This window comes from Ictidomys tridecemlineatus, chromosome 1 (assembly GCF_052094955.1).
Source record: "Ictidomys tridecemlineatus isolate mIctTri1 chromosome 1, mIctTri1.hap1, whole genome shotgun sequence".
NCBI classification, from domain to species: domain Eukaryota; kingdom Metazoa; phylum Chordata; class Mammalia; order Rodentia; family Sciuridae; genus Ictidomys; species Ictidomys tridecemlineatus.
This window is the reverse complement of record NC_135477.1, coordinates 131,655,688-131,681,225: the sequence shown is the minus strand read 5'-3', so window position 1 is coordinate 131,681,225 and position 25,538 is coordinate 131,655,688. Positions and strand designations below refer to the sequence as shown.

General features: G+C 34.0%; 1 protein-coding gene across 3 annotated transcripts in view; it reads left to right on the top strand.

The window, feature by feature from the left end:
- Positions 1-19,419, top strand: part of Adamts19 (ADAM metallopeptidase with thrombospondin type 1 motif 19) — a 248,026-nt gene extending 228,607 nt beyond the window's left edge. For all 3 annotated transcript variants that reach the window (XM_078047942.1, XM_078047950.1, XM_078047938.1), the window contains 2 exons: positions 15,429-15,606; positions 17,800-19,419. In XM_078047942.1, the coding sequence (XP_077904068.1) occupies positions 15,429-15,606; positions 17,800-17,951 (330 nt within the window). In that variant the 3' untranslated portion in view covers positions 17,952-19,419. The remainder of the gene's footprint in view (positions 1-15,428; positions 15,607-17,799) is intronic.
- The last annotated feature ends 6,119 nt before the right edge of the window (positions 19,420-25,538 follow it).

Genomic DNA, 25,538 nt, shown 5'->3' with positions numbered 1-25,538 from the left:
TCCCTCCTCCTCCTCCTTCTCTTCCTCCTCTTCTTCTTCTTCTTAATATTATTCTTTTTCATTTGTATCCCTGTATCTTGCCTAATTTTTCATGCTAGAGTTTCAAGAACTATGTTGAATAGAAGTAATTTTTCATGCTAGAGTTTCAAGAACTATGTTGAATAGAAGTAAGATTGAACGTCCTTGTCTTTTTCCTGATTTTGGAGGAAATGCTTTCAGTTTTCTCCATTCAGTATGGTGTTGGCTTCAGTTTTATCTATAGCCTTTATAATGTTGAAGTAAATTCTTCTATTTCATGTAATGTCTTTCTATTTCTACTGTTTTTGCATGAATGGGTGCTGGACTGTGTCAAAGGCTTTTTCTACATCTATTGAGATAATCATATTATTCTTGTCCTTAATTCTATTTAAGTTGTGAATTACATTCATTAATTTGCATATGTTGAACCAACCTTGTGTCATGGACATGAAACTCACTTGGTCATGATCTACTATCTTCTGAATGTGTTTTGAATGAGTTTTAATAATATTTTATTAAGGAATTTTGTATCTAGTTTTATCGGGGATATTGGTCTGTAGTGTTCTTTCCTTGTCTTTGTCTGGTTCTGGTGTCAGGGTGATACTAGCTTCAGAGAACGAATGTGGCAATGTTTCCTCCCTTTCTATTTCATGAAATAATTTGAAGAAGATTGGCATTTATACTTCTTTAAAGGTCTGGTAGGACTCAACTGAGAATTTATCTGGTCCTGGGCTTTTATTTATTTAAAGACTTTTAAATTTTGCTTCAACCTCATTGCCTGATATTGGTTGGCCTGTTCAGGTTTTCTGTATCTTCATGATTCAATTTGGGCAGTCACATGTGTCTAAAAATTTGTCAATATCTTTTAGATTTTCCAGTTTCTTGGAGTACACATTTTAAAAATAGTTTCAGTAATCTTATGAATTTCAGAAGTATATGTAGTATCTCTCCTGCTTTCATGTCTAATTTTGTTGTTTTGGGTCCTGTCTCCTTCTTTTTGGTAGTTTGGCTAATTGTTTATGAATCTTATTTATCTTTTCAAAGAAGCAACATTTTGTTTCATTGATTCTTTATGTTTTATTCTCAATCTCATCAGTTTCAGCTTGAATATTAATTATTTTCTGTTTCTTAATAAATTTGGAATTAGTTTCTTATTCCTTTTAAATACCCTTCAAGTGTAATATTAGATTATTTAGTTGGGATCTTTCTGTTTTATTTTTTAAATGTGGGTACTCAGTCTTATAAACTTTTCCCCTTAGAATACTATGAAGTACTGTCCAGAGATTTTGATACATTGTATCTCTGTTCTCATGTGTTTCTAAGAATTTTTCTATTTCTCCTCTGATTTTTTTTATGACTCATTCCTGATTCAAAAGTGCATTATGTGGGCCTGGGGTTGTGACTCAGCAGTAGAGCACTTGTCTAGCACATGCAAGGCACTGGGTTCAATCCTCAGCAACACATAAAAATAAATAAATAAGTAAGTGTCCAACTACGACTTAAAAAAATTTTTTAAGTGCATTATATAAGTACTGACTCAGTGGTAGAGCACTTGCCTAGCACTTGTGAGGTACTGGGTTTAATCCTCAGCACCACATAAAAATAAATAAATAAAATAAAGGTTAAAAAATGCTTTTCCTTTTTAAAAAAAGTTCATTAATCATCCCCTGATGTTAAAATAATGATTTCTGTTTTTTATTTTATCTTTGATTTCTAATCTCATTCCATTATGATCTGATAGAATACAAGGAATTAGCTTTTTTGTTATAGTTGTTGTTGTTAAGACCTGCTTTGTGTCTTAAAATATGGTCTAATTTAGAGAAGGTTCCATGTATAACTGAAAAGAAAGTGAATTTGGTTATTGATGAATGAAATATTCTATAGTTGTCTATTAGGTATTAATATTTTTTTTCTTAGTTCTGAGGATTCTTAGATTATGTCTGGATGGCTATCTACTGGTCAGAGAGATATGTTGAAATCACCCAGTATTATTGTATTGGGCTTTATTTGAATTTTATATTGAGTAGGATTTATGTACATAGATGCACTAACTTTTGGGGCATAAATATTTACAATCATTATATGTTGATGTACGATTGCCTTAACCAGTATGAAGTGACCTTTGTCCCTTCTGATTAATTTTGGCTTGAAGTCAGATATGGGAGTAGCTATTCCTGCTCACTTTCAGTATTCATTTGCATGGTACAAATTTTTCCATTCTTGTACCTTCTTGCCATGGACATCTTTGCCTATAAGGTGAGTCTGTTGTCAACAACACCCAGTTGGGTTTTCTTTCTTTAATCCACTCTGCCAATCTATGACTTTGAAGAGTTAAGACCATTTACATTCAGTGTTGTTATAGAGAAATAATATTTATTTCCTGACATTTTGACACATTTTTAATGTTTAATTCAGACTTAATTCTTTTTCCTTTTCTACTCTTTTTAGTTGTTGGTGGACACAATACCTTTATCTTATTTATTTATTTTTATACTAAATGAGAATCAAAACCAGTGCCTCACATGTTCGAGGCAAGTGCTCTACCACTTGAGCCATAACCTCTGCCCCTTGATTCTCTTTTAATTGACTATTCTAGTGATATCTATCCATTTGCTGGCTGTGATATTTATGATTTACTTCTTCAGCATGTAATATTTCACTAAGTATGTTTTGTAGTGATGGCTTGGTGGTTATGAATTCTTTTGTTTCTCCTTATCATAGATGGTTTTTATTTTACTTTCAGATGTGAAGGATAGATTTACTCTATATAGAAATTTTGCTTGCCACCCATTATGTTTCAGGTCCTGGTATATATTATTCAACCCCTCCTAGTTTTTAGAGTCTGAGGGGCTAAGAGATTAGCAGAAAGTCTAATATTTTTAACTCTAAATGTGACTTGCTATTTTTCTTTTACAGTTTTAAAAATTATATTCTTGTTCTGCATATCAAATATTTTAATTGTATTGTGTCTTAGGTTTTTGGGTTTCTTTGGTTTATTATGGTCCTAAATGCCACTTGTATTTGGATTTCCATTTCATTCCTAAAGTTTGGAAATTTTTCTCATATTAATATTATTTCATTGAAAATGTTATATACTCCTTTGGTTTGTATGTTGGTTCATTCTTCTACACAAATGATTCTTAGATTTGGTTCTTAATTTTAACCCAGGTTTCTTGAATATTTTTGTCATGGTCTTTTAGCATCTTGTACTAGTGAGGCTAGCACTCTACCAACTGAGTTATATCCCCAGCCCATCTTTTAGCATCTTATTGTCAACTTTACATTCAAGATTATATACTTTGTTGCCAGGTGCACTGGTGCACACCTATAATCCCAGTGGCTGGGAGGCTGAGGCAGGAGGATCTCAAGTTCAAAGCCAGCCTCAGCAAACAGACTCAGCAACTCAGTGAGACCCTGTCTCTAAATAAAATACAAAAAAGGCCTGGGAATGTAGCTCAGTAGTTGAGTACCCCTGAGTTCAACACAGAGTGTATCTCACAAAAAGATTATACACTTTGTGTTTGTGACCTGAAAAAAATCAGTTTTCTTTAAGGTCAAACCTATTAGTGATGCCTTTAGCTGGGTTCTTAATTTATATTAAATTTAAAATTAAAATTAAATTTAATGTAAAATTTATATTAAATTTATATTAAAATTAAAGTCTTTCATATAGAGGATTTGTTTGTTTTCAGAATAACTATCTCTTTATTGAAATGATTTTTCACTTCCTGTGGATGGGCTGCAAAAATGTTGGCCTGCTGCCCCACCCCTGGAGTGAGTAGGTCACAAATTGGTGGGTTTGAATCTGGGTACACTCAGCAGTGGCTCATGTTACTGGGTTGCTTCTCTCTGAGCCCTTTGTGGGGTATACTGCCTTGTGTATACATGAGGGTCTCTGCTAGCTCCTTGGGATTATCCTCAGGTCTACTCTAGTAAGCTTTGACCAAAGAAACAATGAAAACAATGTAGCATGTAGCAGAGGAAAAGTTTATTTGGTGCTCACAGTTTCAGAGGTCTCAGTCCAATAATGGCCAACTCCATTGGTCTAAAACCAAGAAGGGCATAATGAAGAAGACACTCACTGGGAACAAAATATAAACCTCAAAGACACACCCTCCGTGTTCTACCTCCTTTGGACAAACTCTACCTGTCTACAGTTACCATGTAGTTGATCCATTCTAGTGGCTGAACTCACTGATTATTTTAAAGCTCTCATAATCCAATATTTTCACCTCTAATCTTTCTTCCATTGTCTCATGCATGAATTTTTGAGGGACACCTCATATATAAACCATAACACCTTCTATGATTCTGTGAATCTGAATGAGAAATAACAGGTAACTCTGGGACTGTTGGTACCCTCTGAGAGTTGATGAAGCAAACTTCTATGGTTGCTACAGTTCTCTTGCCAGCTGGTGCTTGTTAGTCCAGTAGCTCAAGTTTGTATCTGCTGGCTGTTTTTATTGGCTATGGGGGATCAGGGTATAGGGCACAGGATTCAGGGCTTTTACAGGCTACTCTGGATCACTAAGCACCTACTCCCTCTGCTGGAGCTTATATGAGGCAGCTCTATCTAAGCATTTGGTAGCCATCTATGTCTGTGGGGCCTGTGAGTGCAGGTTATGTGTGAATCTTGTGGCACAAAAGCTTCAGCCATAGCTGCTGCTTCTGTTCACCCAGATTGTACCTGTCACCTTGACAAGGTAGGGTGTCAGTTGGTCTGTCTTCCTTGGAGCACCTTTGGAAGATCTGGGGAATGCTGGTTTGGGGTCAGCACTCCCTGGTAGTGAATTGTTCCTGGTCAGCTCTACCGCACTCCCCCTGTCTATAATGAGGTAAAGAGGGGTTTAGTAGCCTTTAACTAGCAGAAATCCTTCTACAACTATTTCCTTCTAGACAAATTACTGAGACAACCCATTTCTGAGGTATTCCCTCTGATTTTATTTTTTACTACCTGAAGGTGGGGAGAAGCTGATTTGATTTAATTTATTCTAGGTAGGCTGGCCAGCTGCAGACTCTACAAAATGGCTTCTCTGCCCTGCAGAGCTTTCTCCCAACAATTTGGACTGAATTGTCTCCTTCACTGTCTCTGCTGCTTCTGTCCTGTTTTAACTTGATCTGTCTTTTTTTCCCAGCTACTGTTAAGGAAGTAGTTTATGGGCTTTTCCTCTCTTTTCTTTTTCTTTCTCTCTTTGTTACCCCTACCCCCTGGCCCTATTCTGGTCAAGGTTCAGTCTCATTCCTATGCTTTCCCTATTATCTACCTCACTACCCAATTTCTAAGTTCTGCTAAATCTCAAGCTGTCCAATATTGAGTTTTAGAGTATTTACTCTGTCACTCACCTTTATGGTAAGTGGTTCTTTCACATCTTTGCCTGTGAAAGAGTCGAGAATTGTTGTCTAGATTTGCTCTGCCATCTTGAGTTATAATCTCAAAAGGGTAGTTTATAATATTTTGTATCTTTTCTGGACATAGTGTTGTGAGTAAAAAATAAAATATATCGACTTCTTAATAATTTATTTTTGAAACTATGAAAGACCTACATATATTTGGATTATTTCTATGAAGTTTTCTTCCCGCACTATTATTTTTTTTAATATTTATGTTTTTAGTTATAGGTGGACACAATATCTTTATTTTATTCTTATGTGATGCTGGGCATCGAACCCAGTTCCTCACACATGGTACACAAGCGCTCTACCTCTGAGCCACAACCCCAGCTCCTCTCACATATAATTGAGATTATTAAAATCTTGATGTATTGTCTTAAGACTTGATAATAAGTATGGGAAAATAAGTCTTCACAGCCCTAGGTAATTAGCACTGAAATTATTTTAAAAGAAGCCAAAAAAAATGGAATGTAGAAATTAATCAAGTAAAATGTACCAGCTTTTTCTTTAAATATGCTTTGCATAGTTAAGCATTATAACCTTAAGTTCCCTTATGTTAAACAATTATTAAAACAATGCAGGCAAGTACAAATTCAAGAAAATTATAATTTTACAAAATATTCTTTGCTGATACACTTAAAACAAATCTAGAAAAATAAATAGAAGACTTAGTGCCCTGTCATTTTGAGTCTGATCTTTATGCAGAAGATTGTCAGTCCTTAAAATTAACATTGACACTTGTGTGACTCATCCCTTAAGTAGGAACTTATGATCACAGAGGACATTTCTTTCTACTGAAAGAAAAGTCAGTTCTTGAAGAATATTTCAAGAAACAAACTTTGATCTGTTGCAATCAAGAATATTCTGACCAGGGACAATGGCACACACTGCTAATCCCAGCCACTGAGGAAGCTGAGGCCATTTGATATTAAGTTAGAGGTAAGCCTGGGTAATTTAGCAAGACCCTGTTTCAACATAAAATGAAAAGAAATAGGGCTGTAGCTCAGTGGAAGAGTGACCCTGGACTTAATGCCCAGTACTGAGAAGAAAAAAAAAGAAAGAAAGAAAGAACAAACGAACAAATGGTAGAGAAAAGTCTGAACTAAATGACTGAATAATATAACTTTTTTTTTTCTTCTTGTGGTGCAGGGAATTAAATTCAGGACCTTGCACATAGTAAGCACATATTCTACCACTACCTTTGCTCCCTGCCAAAGATAATACCATGCACCTTCTTCATCATGCACCTCCGCAGCTCTGTTTTTATGTTGTTAAAAGGAACAAAAAGCATTAGATCAAAAAACTCTAAAGAAGATATTTCTTCCTCTCCCTGGATCAGGCTAGGATATTAACAAATGGATTCCCACATTGTGTCATAGACACAATCCCAATTAAAATTAGCTTACAAGGGATCCTAGAGTCCTAGTGAATATATGTATAATTTCTTGGTTTTAATACAACTAAATGAGGTAAATTAATGTTCAATGTCATATTAGAGAGATTTCCCATTCAAATTTAAGCAAATAATTAGCAGCAACAGCAAATAACCAAATTAAATATCCTAGTAAAATGTAACAGAAAATGTTAAGTGTCAACTGAAACTAGAGAATAAAAGGAGTGAATAAAATGAAAACTGCTAAAATGGAGAAAGTATACTGTCGAGTAGACATAATAAAAATGGCATATACTAAAGACCTGAGCGCCATCACCGTTATAAGGCTAAATTCATAGTAAGTATTCTTTAGATTTACATTCCCAAAGTTATGTTCTGTGGAAAGCACACCCCCCTGGCATGTGCTCTCCACGTATGGAAAAAAGATGGCATGACATAAAAATAGCAAATACTCTTTGCCCTTGGACTTTTTAGATCTTTTAACATTCCGTATTTGGTAAATGGAAGGAGAGATTATGGCATTTCCTTTTTCATCTTTCTTTTTACCAAAGGTCACTTTAGCAGAGGATGTAGCTAGTTTGTTACTTAGCATAATACCCTGCAGGTGACTTCACATTAGGTTACTCAGATTTCAAAGGCAAATTATGTAATATTTTTTCTAGTTAGAAGAAATTTGTAGATTGAAACCAAATTGAAATCATACAATACCATTATTGAACTGGGTTAGCATATGTATTTATTAGTTTCTAATTATGTTTATATTTATATTTGGAAAATATAACTGTTTACAATTTTTATAATTATAAGCAATTATATAAGACATGAAAATTGGTCAAACATCCCATAAAAAAATACAAAACTATTCCACTGAAAGCTATCACTGTCAGATCAACCAATCAATCAATTAAAGAAACCAAGGACTATGAGCTAGCTGACTTTTAAAGTATGTGATCTTTCCTCAGTATTATTTGTGACAACAAAACTTTGCAGATAACTTGTATTCTACAAAACAGTTACTTAAATCATGATATATTCAAATTGTGGTATATAGAGTGGAATACTGTAGCTATTAAAATATTTGTAGATAAATATGTGATGATGAAATAATTTCTTTAAGACCTATATTATTATTCAGTAAGTAAATAGCATTCACAAATAACATAGTGTCAGCAAAGGTGATATCCATATTGTGTGTGTGTGTGTGTGTGTGTGTGTGTATTAAACTTTTTCTGTAATTCATTTGAATTACATGAAAGGAAAAGGACTTAGGTCATTCTAATTTTACCATATCCATATATTATTTTTGGCTTTGCAAAGTTGACAGTTTCTACATGGAATATTAATATTAAAATATCATACTCTAAATCCCTACTGCTTTTTGTGCTGCTATATTAATATGATCGATGTCATGGATATAGGAATATGTTGAAAATACTGTTAAATTTTTAGGGAGGAATGAGAACTCTGGACTTTAAGAGATGAGATAGCTCAATGGATGGAGTTAGAAAGTTCTGGATTGAATTCTGAATCTTCTGTTCATATAAATTAATCAGATAAATTAATCAGTTAATTCATGGAAATTTCTTGGCATAGGATCTCATACACAGTAGCTTCATAAATAGTATTTACATTTTAATCAATATAATTTTAAATAACTTTATGTCTCCCTTCACCTTTTTGTGTATGGTAATAAACTTGAAAGTGTAATTTTGTAAAGTAGGTTAACCCTTGTTTGAATATCATGATATCTGAGCTAAAGTTTTCTCAAGGTTGAGTTTTAAGAAAACTGAAAGACTATTTTTGCATCCTCTTGAATCATTTGATTAGAATGTCCACCATCAGGTTAGATGGAATTATCTGAACTAGAAAGGAAATAGTAAATGGAATCAAAACTTACCTAAGAACTTTTTCTGTGATCTGGTGAATTGTGGTTTATTTCCAATTGGATTGAATTAAAGATAGATATATAATGTTCTCTAAATTAAGGCTTTATTTTAAAATAAAACAAAATAAAAAGCACACACTTCTCTTTTTCATATGATCACAGAGGGATCCCAACCATTATTGATAGAAAATTATTGGACTTTATTGAAAATCATTCCATTTGAAAAGGAAATTTCTCACTGCCATTCTAAAATGTTCTCTCTTGAAAGAAGATGTGTCACTGGAATGATAGTGATAAAATAGAACTATCTTGATTTGTACACTTTTTATATTATTATTATTTATTTTTGTTTGTTTTTTAACCTCTGTAAAACCCAGTGATTTGTGAACTGAGCTCTGGGTGAATCAAAAGAGTACTGCCTAGGACTTTGTATTTATTAATTGTTTTATAATGCAAAATGTATTTCTTGTCTTCCATTTTAGTCCTGATCAATGTATTTTTTGTTATCATGACAGTTCATTCACAACATATTCAGGTTTCTCTTCATCATTCTTAAGCAATCTGATTTTGCCACATATATTTCCTTGGTTTGCTATAACAATGAAACCAAGAAATCTTGAAACTTAGGACCAAAGAAAAAGGAAAAGAGAAAGGGAGAGAGAATTAATTAAGCACACACACTGAAAACACCCTGAAATGTTTGACCTCTAGCAATGGATTCAATTCCAAATACTCATGTTTTAAATAGACAGACGAACAACTTTAAAAAATATGTTGAAACACTGACCAAAATAAATAGAAAATCTTAAAAAACAAAGCTAACTTTTTTTCTTCAGTGTGCTTGTTTCACACTCACTTTATTAAAAAGTTGAAAGATGGAACTGCCAAACGTATACATAGATGAACAGGAATGCTGCGCTAATAATTTCCAGTGGAAGTCATCCTTCAGCTTCCCTGTGAGGTCCACTCTCCACTGTGAATGCTGCTGCACTCTTGTTAAACCACTTTGGAATAACCCATTTATTCACACAGACAAATTGCCCAAGACAATTCTGTTAACCTTGTTACAGATTGGCACTTATCATTTTAGATTATATCAGATTCTGCAAGATTATCTGTTATATTGGGTGAGGAAAAAAATTTTAAGTTCTGCCAATGACAATTTTCCTCTAATTTAGGAATTCCTATTTCTTGTAGAAGCCAGCTGGAAATAAGTAAAGCATTACAGAACCTTTCTTAGCTGTTGGCCTGGAGAATACACATTCTCTCCAAAATATATATCTTTGGCACAGTCTAGAAGTAAGGAATCTCGGGTAATCTCTATGCTGGCCAAGTGTGAGAATTATTATTTTTAACCCCTAAAACACTAAAATCTCCCCCCCCATTAAGGAATACAAACATAAATTAGTGTTAGTTTAGTTAGGGTTTTTTTTTTTTAAATCTAACTAAAGTTTAAACAAATACCTATGATATTTTTGCTATTGGTTTTCTGCATCTTTGGAAGTCTTCAAGATGACATTTTATTGGATTTATAGCTTGAAGAGTTTCACAGTTCCTTTAGGATTGTGTTTAACATGCACAGATTAAGAATTACATAAACTCCCTGACAAACTAGTTGATTATATAACCTAAATCCACATACTTATCCCATGATACCACATATGGCCCACAAACCTAAGTAATCTAAATAATATTTAGAGTGACAAAAACTAACTAGCACCAAAATAATGCTTAAATGACTTTTCTGAAGTCCTGAAATGAAAGGTAGAAACAATATTTTACCAATAATTTTCAAGTTTGGAATTTTACCATAGCATTTTAATATCTAAGACTAGATACAGAAATCTTGTTTTGACCCTGTGTTCAAACTCACATACTATTTCAAACTATAACTTAATGCAAAAAATAGAACATATTATGTAACAATAGTTACTAGCTAACAGTATTTAGTGATTATTTCAATTTATATTTTCAAGATGATGTACTTAAAGCAAAATCTCAAATTGCTTTTTCAGAAAACATTCCTTTCTACTACTAAAGTATGTATTGCTTTTTTTTTTATTTGAGTTCTTTTGTATTAAAAGCCAGTTAGAGAGTTCCTATCATAAACTTCAATTTAATATTTTTATAGTTCTTCCTTTCACATTCATTTTGAGAAGCATAAAGAAATGTTTGTTTCTACAGTAGAAGAATTGTAATATTCAGTGTCACAATTCAAGCATAGCTGGCTACTAGATAGCAAGACTGTAAGACATCTGCATATGAATAGATCTCCTGGATTTCAGAGTCCACAGGTGTGGAAGCAACACAAGGTTCAAATACCAGTGAAAGGAATAAATGTCTCCTTTCTAAAAGTGAGAGTGGTTAGTGGTGTTTTTGTATATCCCATTAGGGCTCCAAGTATGTTGTCCAGAAATACAAGAATTACTTCTTAGTCTAGAAGATAGCAACGTTCTTTGGTGAAATTGACAGATACGGTAAGAAATAGATTATGCCATAAGCAATTATGGAAATTCCTACATGCTTTATGAATTTTCAATGGCAGAAAGAAAATTTTATGCTTTATAAAAGTAGATTCCAGTTGTACTAGGGATAACCATTGAAGAACCTATGGGAATTGTGGGTAACCATTCTCTTCCTTACTTGGGCACTGTACAGATTTGTAGATGGCTGTTCATTGGTGTGTTTATAGCCTCTTTTCTTTGATTAAACATGTTTTACACATTTCAGTATATTTCAGAGTATGTTATCATTCAATGGTATTTAGTGAGCCACTAAAGAAATAGTATTCATAGAAACAGTGGGAAAATACATATACATTATTTTTAAAAGAAATGGACCTTTTTTTTTTTGGCAGGGGCAGGGGCCGGGGTGGGTACCAGGGATTGAACTCAGAGATACTCAACCACAGAGCCATATCCCCAGCCCTTTTTGTATTTTATTTAGAGACAGGGTCTCACAGAGTTACTTAGGGCCTCACTAAGTTGCTGAGGCTGGCTTTGAACTCGAGATCCTTCTGACTCAGCCTCCTGAGCTGCTAGGATTACAGGCATGCACCACCATGCCCAGCAAAAGATGTGGAATTTTTGATAAAAATTTAAATATATTGAAAAAGGAATATTCCATGTAAAATAATTGACTCTTAGCAACACAGTACATTGATATCTTCTATTTAGCACTTGCTTCCTCAACAAGTTATTTATCCCATCTAATTATACCATGACTTAGACCTAATCATCCTCCATTTCTAAAATGCATCAGATCAGACTTCAGAAACTTTAATTTCATCAGACTACAGTTTCTCAGCAGCATGCACTGACTGCTTTTGAACATACAGAAACTATGAGAGCAATAAATGTCTCCAAGTAAATGGTCATTACTTGAGAACACCTACAGGGTGTTCAGGGGTTCATTCAAGATCTTCGTCACACTTTCTGCGAGTGAACCTCCACGTTCATTTTCTTGCTGCAGTTCAACTATCTGTCAGTGCTTCACAATTCTTTTATCTTCCATAATAGAAAAGAGGATTTCACACTTTGCCTTGTCCAACTGTTGGATTTCATGGGCATGCAGAATTCATCTCGCCCCTTCTTTTTAAATTTTTTTTTGATGTCACAATTAAGCATTTATTAAGAATTTTATTGTTTTTGTTTTCTATAAATTTCTACTTTCTATCATTTGTTTATATTTTAACGAATCTATAAACTCGTTAAATCATTCTGACATACTGGCCTTTCTTTGTCAGTATGGGCAGACCCTTTCTTCTCAATGCTGTCATCTAATTTGGCAGAAATAATTTCCCCAAAGTTCACCTTTGTGTCAATTACTAGAGCATGCTTGGTCATTTTCATAAAAAATATAACATCTGAGATAAGTAAAATTTACTCTGTATTTCCACAAACTAGGACATTGTATATTCTTCCCCACATGGATCCTTTTATATTAATTTCTTTTGATAAAATTTTCTTTGGCAAAATCAAATCAATCAACTCTCATAAAATTGCATAAGAATCACAGAAATAAAGTAGAGATTTAAATAATGGAAGTGATATAAAAGTTGATGATGTCTATCTCATTTTAAAGGGAGATGAATTATTGTTATTACCAGGTTGATTTGCTGACATTTGGATGTGTGGATCTCCTTTCCCAAACTATTCCTCTAATCATTTTGATATTCCAAACTGTTCAAAATATTGAGCAGATTTTTCTTATTGTAGTTAGTGTTTAACATGCAAGCTACAGTGCAGATATTATATAATATAGCCTTAGAAATTGTCACTAATTCCCAAGGCAAGAAAAGATCTATTCTGTTATTAGAGAAACATAAGTTGAGATTATCTCAATATATCACTCATGAGTATCCAAGTATAAGGAAGATTATAATTTTCTCAGGTAGAATGAAATATCACCAAGTCAAAACAAATTTTATTTTCAGAGACTTGAGGGCTTATATTTAGAGGGGAAGGAGGGATTTACTAACATTGATTTTCCTTGTGCCTTATTATCTCTGACAAAAAAAATCAATCTCCTGAGCTCTAAAATTATTAAACAATTTTCTAACCTGTTTTAGTTTCTTTTAAAGATTACTACTTCCTTTTTACTCTAGTAAACCTGGAATATCAGGACTGTTTCCTGGGCAGAATGAAAGACTTCTAGTTCATGAATTCATTCATGAGGTGTTTTGTTGCAAAGGTCCTTCGGGGCAACAGAATATTTTTCAGACAATACAAGGCTGTCTTTTTAAAATACTGTAGTCAGCAATTTTTCCTTGAAAAAAAAAAATATCCATGGCAAGTTATCTGGTGTTTCTTTACCAGCTGCTGGTAAATTGATGTTGACATTTTAGTATTTTGGCCTTTGGCGAAAGTCTACAGTGCTGCCTTGTTTCAGATACATTTTCAATTTACTTGATATATATGTGAAGAGCAAGATTCAAATTTACTGGAAAGCAAGACTGAAAGAAAGGAAGGAGAGTGAGGTGGGGCAAGGGGGGATAGAAACTGATCCAGAATCTGATGAAACACTCCAGGTACTCACCCTTCATATTAAGCAACTAGGAGAATCGTGGCCCCAATTATATAGATGAAAGCATACAGTAAAGAAACCAAAGCCCACAGGTATATAAATTAAAAGTTTATATTACATATGATGGAAAGAACATAGTATTTGGAATCAAAAGACGTCTATGATAGACTGCTCTCTCCTATGTCACCTTCTGCATGAATCTCTCCCTGGTCATACTACTTGAATGGCAAACAAACCTTCCCAAACTTTCCCCATTCTAAGAGTTATTCTTCTTCATCATACCTGCTGACATGTAAAATACTTCTATCTTATGTAAAATACTTATATTTTACCTCTTTATATTTTTGTTCCTCCCTTGATCATGAAATGTGAGCTTCTCAAGGGTATTTGTTCTTTTCTGTTTTGTGACTCTCACATCCTAGTATCTAGAACAGTGCTCGGCACAATGTCAGCTTCTTGTACAGGCATGTTGAATGAATGAGTTAACTAATTTGCATGTGACTCACTCTTTGCATTATGAAAAAAAAGTTCTCTAAAAATGCATACTAGATAATGCCCAGAAAATATGAGGTATTTCACATGCCATTCATTTGTGTTTATTGTTTAATACATGGATCTTCTACGTGATCTGTAGATAGGGTGACTGTTTATCCTAATTTTCCCAAGACTGCCCCATTATATGTTTATAGTTTAGGAATAATTATCATCAACAATTTCTTCCACAATTTCTTGATTTGGTAACAAATTATGTGATTACTCTATCTAAAGATGAGGCAATATGAATTGTAGCAGAATAATTTATTTCATGCTAAGTAACCTGAATTTTAGCAAAACAAAGCCAAAAAAAAAAAACACAAAAAAACCCCTTCTAGTTCATTGTTTAGCTTAATAGTAAGATAGGAAGATAAAAGATAAATTTGATAGGATGGAGGAAAAGAAAAGATTTCTGTTTCACCAGAAGAGGAACATTAGCCATCAGCCAGTATCAAGTACTGCTTAGGTATCCAAACTTGGAATTCATATGTTTAAGTTCATACTCCAATTCTAGCACCTTTTAGCTGTAAAAGTTTGGACAATTTGTTTAACTTATTTGAAACTCTATTTTCTCATCTGTTTTAAAGGGATAATAATAGTACTCATGGGCATCCTGTGAGATATTAAAATAAATATAACCTCTAACTCAAGTGCCTGGCATATAATAAATGCCAAATAAGTGCTAACTACTATTAGTATTGTATGGAATCAAAGCTTACAGAAGGGGTACTGCTTTGATCCCAAAGAAGCAAACAGTAGCTTTGTAGGGCAACTCATTATTTAAATGTTGACCAGTTGGCTAAGAATATGTAAAATTGCTCAGTTTCCACAGCATTTAATTATTTGTATTGCTTCTTATATTTAAATCTTAGATCTTTAAAAACTGTCTGCCCAAGCATTTCTGGTGTCATTCACTCTCTTTCCCTTCAAACCATACTCTCTAATTTTCTTTATTACTCTTCAATGTCCTTCAATACCCAGAGTTCTGCCCTAGGTACCTCAGAGGTTCTTAGCAATATTGTACCCAAGTTTTAAACATCTATGTTTCTGACTCATATTTTGCATTGTTTCTGGATGTTGATGCTTATGATTGATTTTTAAGAAATATATAGAAAATATGGCTAATGGTGTAGGAAAGGGAAACAACAAAAGAACTTTTAACAAACCTTGTATCTCTCTTAGTGCTCAATTACCTGTGGCAAAGGAATGCAGTCCAGGGTCATCCAGTGCATGCATAAGATCACAGGAAGACATGGAAATGAATGTTTTTCTTCAGAAAAACCTGCAGCATATAGGCCATGCCACCTTCAGCCCTGCAATGAGAAGATTAATGTAAATACGATAACATCACCTAGACTAGGTAAGTGACCAAAACTGGATAAATCTGAGAAACATAATGTTTTAGTCAGCTTTTTCGCTCTGTGGCTAAAAAGGACCTAACCAGAACAACTATAGAGGAGGAGAAGTTTATTTAGGGGCTCATGTTTCAGAGGTCTTCATCCGTAAACAGTAGGCTTCATTCCCTTGGGCTCAAGGTAAGGTTGAATATTATAGTTTAAGAGTGTGGCAAAGCGAAGTAGCTCACATGGTGTCCAGGAAGGGAAGAGAGAGAGACACCATTCTCAGATGAAAATGTCTACCTTATAGCCATGTCCCAATGAATTACTTCCTCTAGCCACATCCCACCTGGTAATTGGAGAATTACCACTCAGTTGATCCCACCAGGTAACAATTCACTGATTAGTGTAAGTTTTCTCCTACAAATCTTCTTGCATTGTCTCACGTGAGCTTTTGGGAGACACCCCTCATTGAAAACATAACACATAAAAATGCTCTTCCACTTGCACATTACTTTAAAGCTTGAGCACTTTGAAGTTATACTGCCCAGTTTGGTCCTGAATAAGTTCAATCTATTTAGATATGGTTTACTCTAAATGGCCAGTTTGGTAAAAAAGAATCCTAAAGAGTAAATTGCTTTGGATCCTGAAGGTGTCTACACAGAGTCAGGTCTAGGAAATATTAATGCCTTACCACCCAAGATCACTTTGTAAAGAGTTAACAGGATGCAACCAAATTTTAACTTCAGACCAGTGTCAAGGCAGAAAGATCATGTAAGTTAATACCTGTGGAAAAGTGAGGTTGCATTATAAGCCTCAGACTTCCCATGGTTAACAGCCTTCATTGTGATCCTGGGTACAAATTATCTTTGAGAAGACACAGAGTAAAACTTGGCTTTCATGAGGAACAGGTGAATAGAACTACACCATGGGACAAGAGGTATCATTTTTTTCATCATTGAGGATATAATCATATATCTTAAAATGCTAGTAATATTCAGATATTTATATAGTTATTATGTTATGAAATGTTTCCATATTTATTCTCAATTCCTATTATTTAATACAATCTATTATCAACAAGTAGAGTGTGCATTTTAACTAGATGTAGCCTGTGTTTTCATGAAAAATACTGATGAATGAATTAGTTTTTATTTCTGTGTCTTTTAACAGCTCTCCTACATGGTTGTCAGTGAGTGAATTTATGTTTAATACCTTGAGTTTCAACCTGTACATATAACCTCCAGAAAAACCATTTAAATTGTGAAGGATAATTGCCAAAATACAAGGAGCTAAATTACAAAATGTACTTTTTCCAAAGCATAGAAGTCAATGAAATGGAAAAATTTGGGTTTTTTATGGAAATACAAAAACTCTCTTTTCTGAGCCAAATAATTAACATTTCTAAGAAATAATCAGCTCAAGTAAAATGATAATAATTAAGACAAAAGTTAAGCAATCCTAAAGTAGATGATCTAAATTCATGTATTCCATAACAGCACAATTTTTTTCTCCAATAATTACTTGGAGTCTTTGAAGTATCATCTAGCAAAAAAAAAAAAAAAAAAGGATTAAGAGAAGAATTTTGTTACAGTTGCATTTTCTCTACTATTTCTGAAAAACTGAGATGAGATCTACATGACCAAATTTTCTGATACCAGATTCTCTTTTTAAATACTTTTATTGTTATTACAGATTTTAGTCACTTGCAACAATCAGCTTTGATTTTACAGAGGCCTGAAGACATTATCTCCAGATATTTCACCTATAATTATCTGTCATATAGAAAACTAGGAATGTGAAATAAATGTGAGCATATTTTCATTTTGCTGTCTGTTAGTAATTTCATTCATAAGAACACTTATTGACTTGCATTCCCACAGAGGTGGATGCACTGATGCATTTTTCTTTTTAATCTTCTCTACCAAATTCCAAAATAAGTTTAAATGAAAGGCATAACATGGAAACTGACAAGTACCACCCATTGAATCTGGAAAATCTATCTTTAGGAAGCTTTTAAAAGTTAATAAGTAAGAATACTGTTCATTCCCTTTATTCCTTTATTATAGTGTTCGGGGGAGGTCTATGTGCATGTATGTCTTTGCCTTTTGCATTCCAGAAGGTAATATATATGAGTCAAAATGAATGCATAAAATAAGTGACTGAAATTGGTTTCTATTAACTTATTATTGAACTTGTTGTGTTCTGTTTCACAGCTGCTCTGACTTTCAAGTGCTTGGGTGATCAGTGGCCCGTATACTGCCGAGTGATCCGTGAGAAAAACCTCTGTCAGGACATGCGGTGGTATCAGCGCTGCTGTGAGACGTGCAGGGACTTCTATGCCCAAAAGCTACAGCAGAAGAGTTGACCTCTAGCAGGCTGGCTGGCTGGCTCACATTTCTTTGCAGTTACATTATTTATAAGCACACACACTAGCATGTCTTTCAGACCAAATATTAGCAGATTACATATAATTTAATCAAATTAATTTATTTTTTCCCTGCCAAACATCCAATGTGGTATTTGTTTTGGTAATACAAACATTTTGATTTATACTATAAGGCAAAATTTATATGAATGAATAAGTTGGATCCAGTGCCCTAATAAAAAGAAAATAATAAAAAAAAAGATCATTAGAATTAAAAACATTTTTTTTTAAGTTAAAGTTAGGGCTGTCTCTAAGGTGCTACTTTCCACTAATACCATTGAGTTATACAGTGCTTATACTACCTTAGCATAGTTTAGTTATATATGGAGAAAATCATGGTTCTTTTTCTTTTATGTCCTGCTGCAGAATTAGCCCATTTTCTGTAATCTGCAGGAGATGTGTAAACATAAGAAACCTCATAGTGTTGAACAGGTTTTTAGAGAATGTATTATGAATTTGGTTCAGATTTAGAGACATCCATAGGAAAAATTCTACTGTAATTATAACCTTATTTTAATAATGGAAAGAAAGTCAAAGCAGAGACTTTGATCATGTTCATGAACATGTACTTGAACACAAGTATTGTAACAATGAAACACTGTAATGATTTACACTGAATCACCATTGCACTGTTGATATAGTGTAGAGAAACTGTTTTAGAAATGATAACATCCTACAAAAATGTGTATTATTTTATCATGTTGTCATTAGATTTTAGCTTTTTAAATATTTTGAGCAAAGAAAGCATTGATCCACCCATTTCCTTGTGTCCGTTTAGCAGATTTATGAAAGAGTATAGTGCTTAGACTCACAAATCATAATGAGAAAACTTACTGAATATTTTTCAGCCTTTTCCTTAGGATCAGAAAAGACGAAAAGCATATAATACTATGGTAGTTTCATTGTTTTTTTTTTCCTTTTAAAAAATAAAAAGTTTTACAATTCTGTGAAACGTTCAAAAGCCAGCTTAGAATTTTTCTCGTGAGAAAATATTGTACATGATTCACATGGTTTCTTAGATTTTTCAATAAAATATGTAAAACTTCCTTTTGGGAGACAATTCTTCATAGATCTCTCACACTTCCACATGTTTGGCAAGAAAAGGCACTGTCTGCTTTTGTTCTGAAGTCTCTTCTAAAGAACTTTTATACAATGAACCATTGTGGAAGACAGAGGTAGTATATTTCTTTGGAATAAAGGGCAAACATGCTTGCTTCCCGTTTTTAAATTTTCAGGCTCTCTAAAATTGAGGTTCTTTTATTATAATATAGCCTTCCTACACGTGCAGATGTCACCTGGTTCTCTTCATGTTACCCTGTGTGAATTGGGGCTCAGAGAACCAGTGCAAGGAAATGCAGATTCTCTGGCCAATTTTATTGCTGTGAGTAATAAAATCCTTTGTCTCTAACCCAGGAGTCTTGTGTCTTCTGCTCTAAAAAATGACTGATGAATTTGATATATTATGAGTAGGGCAAGACCTCAAAACTTTCACAGTACTTGACACTTCTTTCATTATTTTCACCTACATTTAATTAATTAGTCTTAACATTGGGGAAGTTTGGTTTCTAGATTTTTCCTAATTATGGAACTCCTTTGACTTAATTGCTGAAATGTAACATTAACCAGTATCCATACATCTTATGAAAGACAGTAGGTGAATAAGAGAAGGAAGAAAAGTAAACTAATAAGGAAGGCAATCACAATTCCATCCCTTGATTGCTGAATCTATGAGTCTTGGTAGAAATAGCACCACGTATTGGTCAATGATTTAGAACATATACAGCATCTTAGAACTAAGATATTACCTCAGACCTCCAAAGTATTTTCTACTAGCTAGTGCCAGAAGTAAATTTTTTTAAAAACAGACATTGCATCATTCTGTTAGGCCATCTGCTTCAGGGTGAAAGGGATACTGGTAGGAAATTTACATGAGCATGAGTATTGCCACATTTTATTTGTTATTAAACAAGTTCTCTGAACTGAAACAATGTTGTGTGGAATACCAAATCAGTAAATGAAACATTTGTTAAGTTCACAGATGGTATTTTGACAGAAGCATAGCAGGTTGAGAAAGCAAATCTCAATTCAGAGTAAGTGACTATTTCTGTGAGAATAAGCCATTGCATCTCTTTTGATAGAAGCAATTTAATGTAATCAATCTACCATCAAGGTGGCCTGTCCTTTTTCAGAATGGCTCCATATCTTCTCTGCAATTGTTACCTTGAACCCTCAACAGACACTTTATCTAGACGAACTTTGGTGAGTGAAAGGAAGCCCATGTTGCTGAGTCCATGCATAATTTCTTCTCTTGCTATCATTTGTTTCTTTGTCCATAAGCCCATTGATTAAGTATAAAGGTGGCTGGTGAAAGAGATTGGCAAACATCTATAAGACACATCATCTTACCTACTTGATAATTACTATCCTTCTCTCCCAAGTGAGCTCTTTGGTAAACAGTCAAATGGAATATAAGTATGTAGGCTATTCGAGGATGTTCATCTACATACTCCACCCACCCACAGATTTCCTTGTCACTAATTTTTAGATCATGCTCCAAGTGCCTGCCAAAGCAGGGAAATCTTGAGCTGCAAAGCACAAATTACTGTATATCATACTTCTGGCCATTTTTCCTTTCAGACAAAGTGAATAGCCAGACGCACATTCTTTCTAACTAAAAGGATTAAGAATTTTTCTTAGTAGTCCCATGTAATATCACCTCTCTGTGCAGGTGTAGAATACAGCTATAAACCTGAGTGATTCTAGTCTATTGCAAAGAACTATTAGCAAACCAAACCTAGATATTTTTCTATCTCAGTTAATTAGTCATGAGAAAGACTCCATGAGACCTTAGGTAGGTATGAGTTGGAAGAAAGGAGGCAATGCAACCATAGTAGGATCCCTAGTAATAAAATCTGTTTGGAATTTATTTATGCTTTCAGAATGTGCTCAAGATTAATCTGGTACACTTGATGATTGTAATGATGTACTCAGGTAATCAGTGCATAGTGAGTATCATTCATTATCAAATTTAAAATCAGCAGTAAAGGTTACATGAGAATTTGGTGACATTTAGCCAAGCATTTAGCATTTACTAAGATCTAGTAGCAAGCCCAAAATGGCTTCTGAGAGCAAAAAGAATTATTTGTAGAAAACTGCACAGCTTTGCTCCAAAATCCCAGAGACTTTACTATGATTCACCAATAGGAACCTTCCAGAAGCTCCATCCAGGATCTTCATGTTTGAGTGATTCTTTAAGTGCCATACAGTCAAAACAGAGCATAATATCTTCAACAGAAGCCTGGACTGGTTGTAGACTCACCTCTTATTCTGTGCATCACACAAAACTGAAAGTCTACAGTTACTCATTAATAAGTCTCAGAAAACATCATTCCCAAATGAGGTTTAAATTACTGCAGCTGCCCAACTGGGTTTTTTTTTTTTTTTTTTTTTTTTTTTTTAATATCTCTTTCTTAGAAAGGGCCAGGGGTAGAAACTTGTCCTTCACCTTAAAAGCCATATCTCAACAATCCTAGAAATTTTATCAAGGTATAAAGTCCCCAACATTTTAAAGGATTTAACTCACATTCTGGCACTCATAAATATTATTAAGGTGTCTATATAGTATTATTAGCTACAACTTCCTGTTCACCAAATCCAATCAACATGAAATCATTGTTGAGGTAGACCAATATGTTATCATATGCAATATAGAAGAGACCGTGGCCCCTGTGGGTTAGAAAGCCCTAAGTTCAGACAGTGGAAATAATTGCTGAATTAAACCAAACTGCTGGTGATGTTTTCACTAATAAAATAATTTAACATTTTTCTTCTAGGTCCCCCAAAATATTCATTTGCTCTTATAATATATATGTAATCACAACTGAAATTGGGGGCACCATCTGATTGTTTGTAGTAAACCAATGTATTTCTTCAAATCCTCTATCTTCAGAGAATAATAGGCAAAAAGAATGATAATTTAGGGGCTGGGTCTGTGGCTCAGTGGTAGAGCTCTTGCCAAGCACAGACAAGGATCTGGGTTCAATCCTCAGCACCACATAAAAACAAACAAGTAAAATAATGGTATTGTGCCCAACTACAACTAAAAAATAAATATTTTTAAGAAAGGAATGATAATTTACTACCCCTGCATCCTTCTAATTCTTAATGGTAGAGGAAATTCTGAAACCCCTTCAGGGAAGCATTTATTGATTTAATTTTGAATTCTAGGAACTTCCATCAACATTACCACCATACAAGCTCTTGTTCCAACAATCTTAACACTAATGAGGGGCAGGGGTTCTATCAATGTCTGAGTATGTCTATGCCAAATACCTCCCAGCATTAAGACAATATCTGTGAGGAGGGGGGAACTCCTAGGCCCCATTTGAAGACAGACTCAAGTCAAACTTATTAGACTTCCATAAGCTTTTCCTTTGACTTGCCCTTTAAATGTATTTTACTTCAGGAGACTACAGGTAAGAATTAAAATAACACTCTACCCACTGTACACTATGGATGACTCCTAAAGGCCTTTTGGATTAATAAATTCTATTTCCATTTTGCCTTCACATCTTATGCAATTCCTTTGTTTGGTCAGTTCTTACTCAGAATTACAAAAGGAAAGAAGTTTATGGAAAATGTAGTTGATTTTTAAAATATAGATGGTTAAATGTCAGACAAGGTGGTGCAAGTCTGCAATCCCAGCTACTTGGAAGCCTGGTGCAAGAGAATTTCAAGTTCAAGTCCAGCCCCCAGCTTAGTAAGACCCTATCTCAAAATAAAAATAAAAAGGGCTGGGGACCGAGCTCAATGGTAGAGCACCACTAGGTTCAATCCCAGTGCCACAAAAGAAAGAAGACAGATGGTTAATATCCCTTTAATTTTTAATTTTTTGAGTTTGCTTTTTTATCAGAGACAACTGAATTGAACGTTTATGTTCTTATGCAGATTTAAAATAATAGCAAACTTCTTTAGTGCTTAGTATACCTTTGTTAACCACTGTACTACACTTATTAAACCTCTCAGCAACTTTGTAAGTTCTCTTACTGTCTTTATAGCCAAGGAAACTGAGTCTCAGAGAGATTCATAATTTAGTTGGATGTAACAGAGCTACTCTAACTCCAAATTCTGTGTATGCAAGTACCCTGACTACCTCCCCTTTTCCGATTTGTTTTGAAAATGTTTTATAATAGATAACACAAGGATTCATATGATCTTACTCACAGGCTTGCTTTGTAATCAAAACTATCCAAATTATTTTCAAATTCTTTCATATAATTTGACTGCACATCTGGACACTTTCAAATATTCCAGTTGGTCAGTGGTGCAATTTTGAAAGAAAGAGAAGGAAGAAAGGAAAGAGGGAGGAAGAGAGAAATAGGAAAATTAAAATATAGTCACTTTTATCTAGTGAGTCTATATTTAATCTTTTAAAAATCAATGTGGGATGAGAATCCATGGGTAAGTAATATTTTTTATAAAAATTGCTGTAAAGAGAGCAAATAGCTACCAATGTGGTAAATTTGAGAGGCCCTAGATTCCACGATTCCCACCAGAGTACTCCTCCAATATAAATCTTACTCATTTATATTGTTACCTTTCCTTGCTCTTGAATAAAAAGATTTAATGACAGGAGAGAAATAGAAACCATAAACCAATATGTACCAATTATTCTAAAATAACTCAATTGTTTTTTTCAATTAATGGAAAAACAATAAATATGTGTCATGTAATCAATTTGGAAAATGCTAGCATTAGCAAAGCAGAACTACTAAGTTTTAATATGAATTTATGCATCATAAATCAGTAGAAGAGAATATAGTCACAAAACTTTTGGCAAGCAAATCCTTTTTTTTTTTTTTCAGTGAGCATGGATGGAACAGAAGATTAGAAAACAGAACACCTAATCATATTTTTAATTGAATTATCAATTTCCAACAATAGTTACATCCTTAGAGACTGGAGGAAACAACAGCAATCATTATTTGTTGAACAAAAGGTTTCATTAGGATCTGCAAGCATGAGTCAAGTAAAAGGGGCCATCCAATAGGTCTGTTATTTTACAATGCATTATCTACTATAGGGGCTGTTAAAAGTATTAAATAAATTATCAAACAAAGGATAGTAAGATGAATGGGTTAAAAAAAATGTGATTTTACTCATCCATAAAGAAGAATGAATTTATGACACTTGTCCATATATAGATGGAAATAGAAACTATCGTGCCAAATGAAATAAGCCAATCCCCAAAAAACAAAGGATAACTATTCTTTCTAATATGCCGATATTAACACACGATAAGTAGGAGAGGAAAGGAAAGGATAGAAGTTCATTGGATTAGACAAAGGGGAATGAAGGGAAGGGAGGTGTGATGGGAATAGGAAAGAGAGTAGAACAAACAGGACAAAACTTTTCTATGTTCATATATGAAAACATATGACCAGAAAACATGACCACATCATCATGCTCCTTTTTTTTTTCTTTTTTTTTTTTTTGTATTGGGGATTGAACCTGGGGTCTCACACATGCCAGGCAGTTGCTCTACCTCTGAACTATATCCCCAACCCCACTCTACATCATGTTCAACTGCAAGAATAGAATCCTTAGAATAATTAGAATAGGTTATATTTTATGTATGCATAATATGTCAAAATACACTCTACTGTCATGTAAATCTAAAAAGAACAAATTTTTTAAAAAAAAGATGAAGGTACAAATAAAGCTTCAAAGTAGATATTAAAAATCACATCTACTAAGGAAAATGTACAAAATGTATGAAGATTTTACAGAAGGCTAGGTGTCAACCATGGCCAATGAAGGATGGATGGGGGTAATCAACAGCCACTGATGGGAAGGAATGTCTCCAGGCAGGAGAAGAGGCACAGGGAGAGGGAGGAGTAGAGGAAGAGAGGACCTGAAGTTTGACTTCCTGACTGCAGTCCTGTCAGCTACCTGCAGGGGTTAGAAGAGAATTGATGACAAAGGAGTGGGGAAGAAGATGGAGAGGAAGGGAATAAACTTGCAAATGGAGAGGGAGTGCATAAACCTCTGGGCACACAGGGCATAGCAGAGAAATCTAAAAGAATGCCTAAGGAAAACTGAAGGCTCATTTCACCTACCTCATACTTTGGCTAAGGAAAAGGCCTAATCAAATATATTTGGATCTAAGTTCTGTGTCTCCACTTGCCAATACAGAGAGCCAAAGACAAGCAAGGTTCTTCTTGAAGATGTGTGTTATTCCCCAAAGAATCTTTTAGGAAAAGCAAGCAGTCTGAGAAATATTTGTTCACTGGATGTATTCTGGCAGCAGACCGAAAAACCCAGAAAATATCAAACACATGTACGTGTACATCATACACTTCATTCTTAGAACACTTGTGGTTTAATTGTTTTGTTATTAACAAAATATTATTATGAAGTACTTATTGCTTCTCTAGTAAACACACTTCAAAATCACCTCAAAGGTATTTAAAATATCATAAGACAATAATGGAGTTTGTGTCCAAAAAATTCTTATAGATAATATTA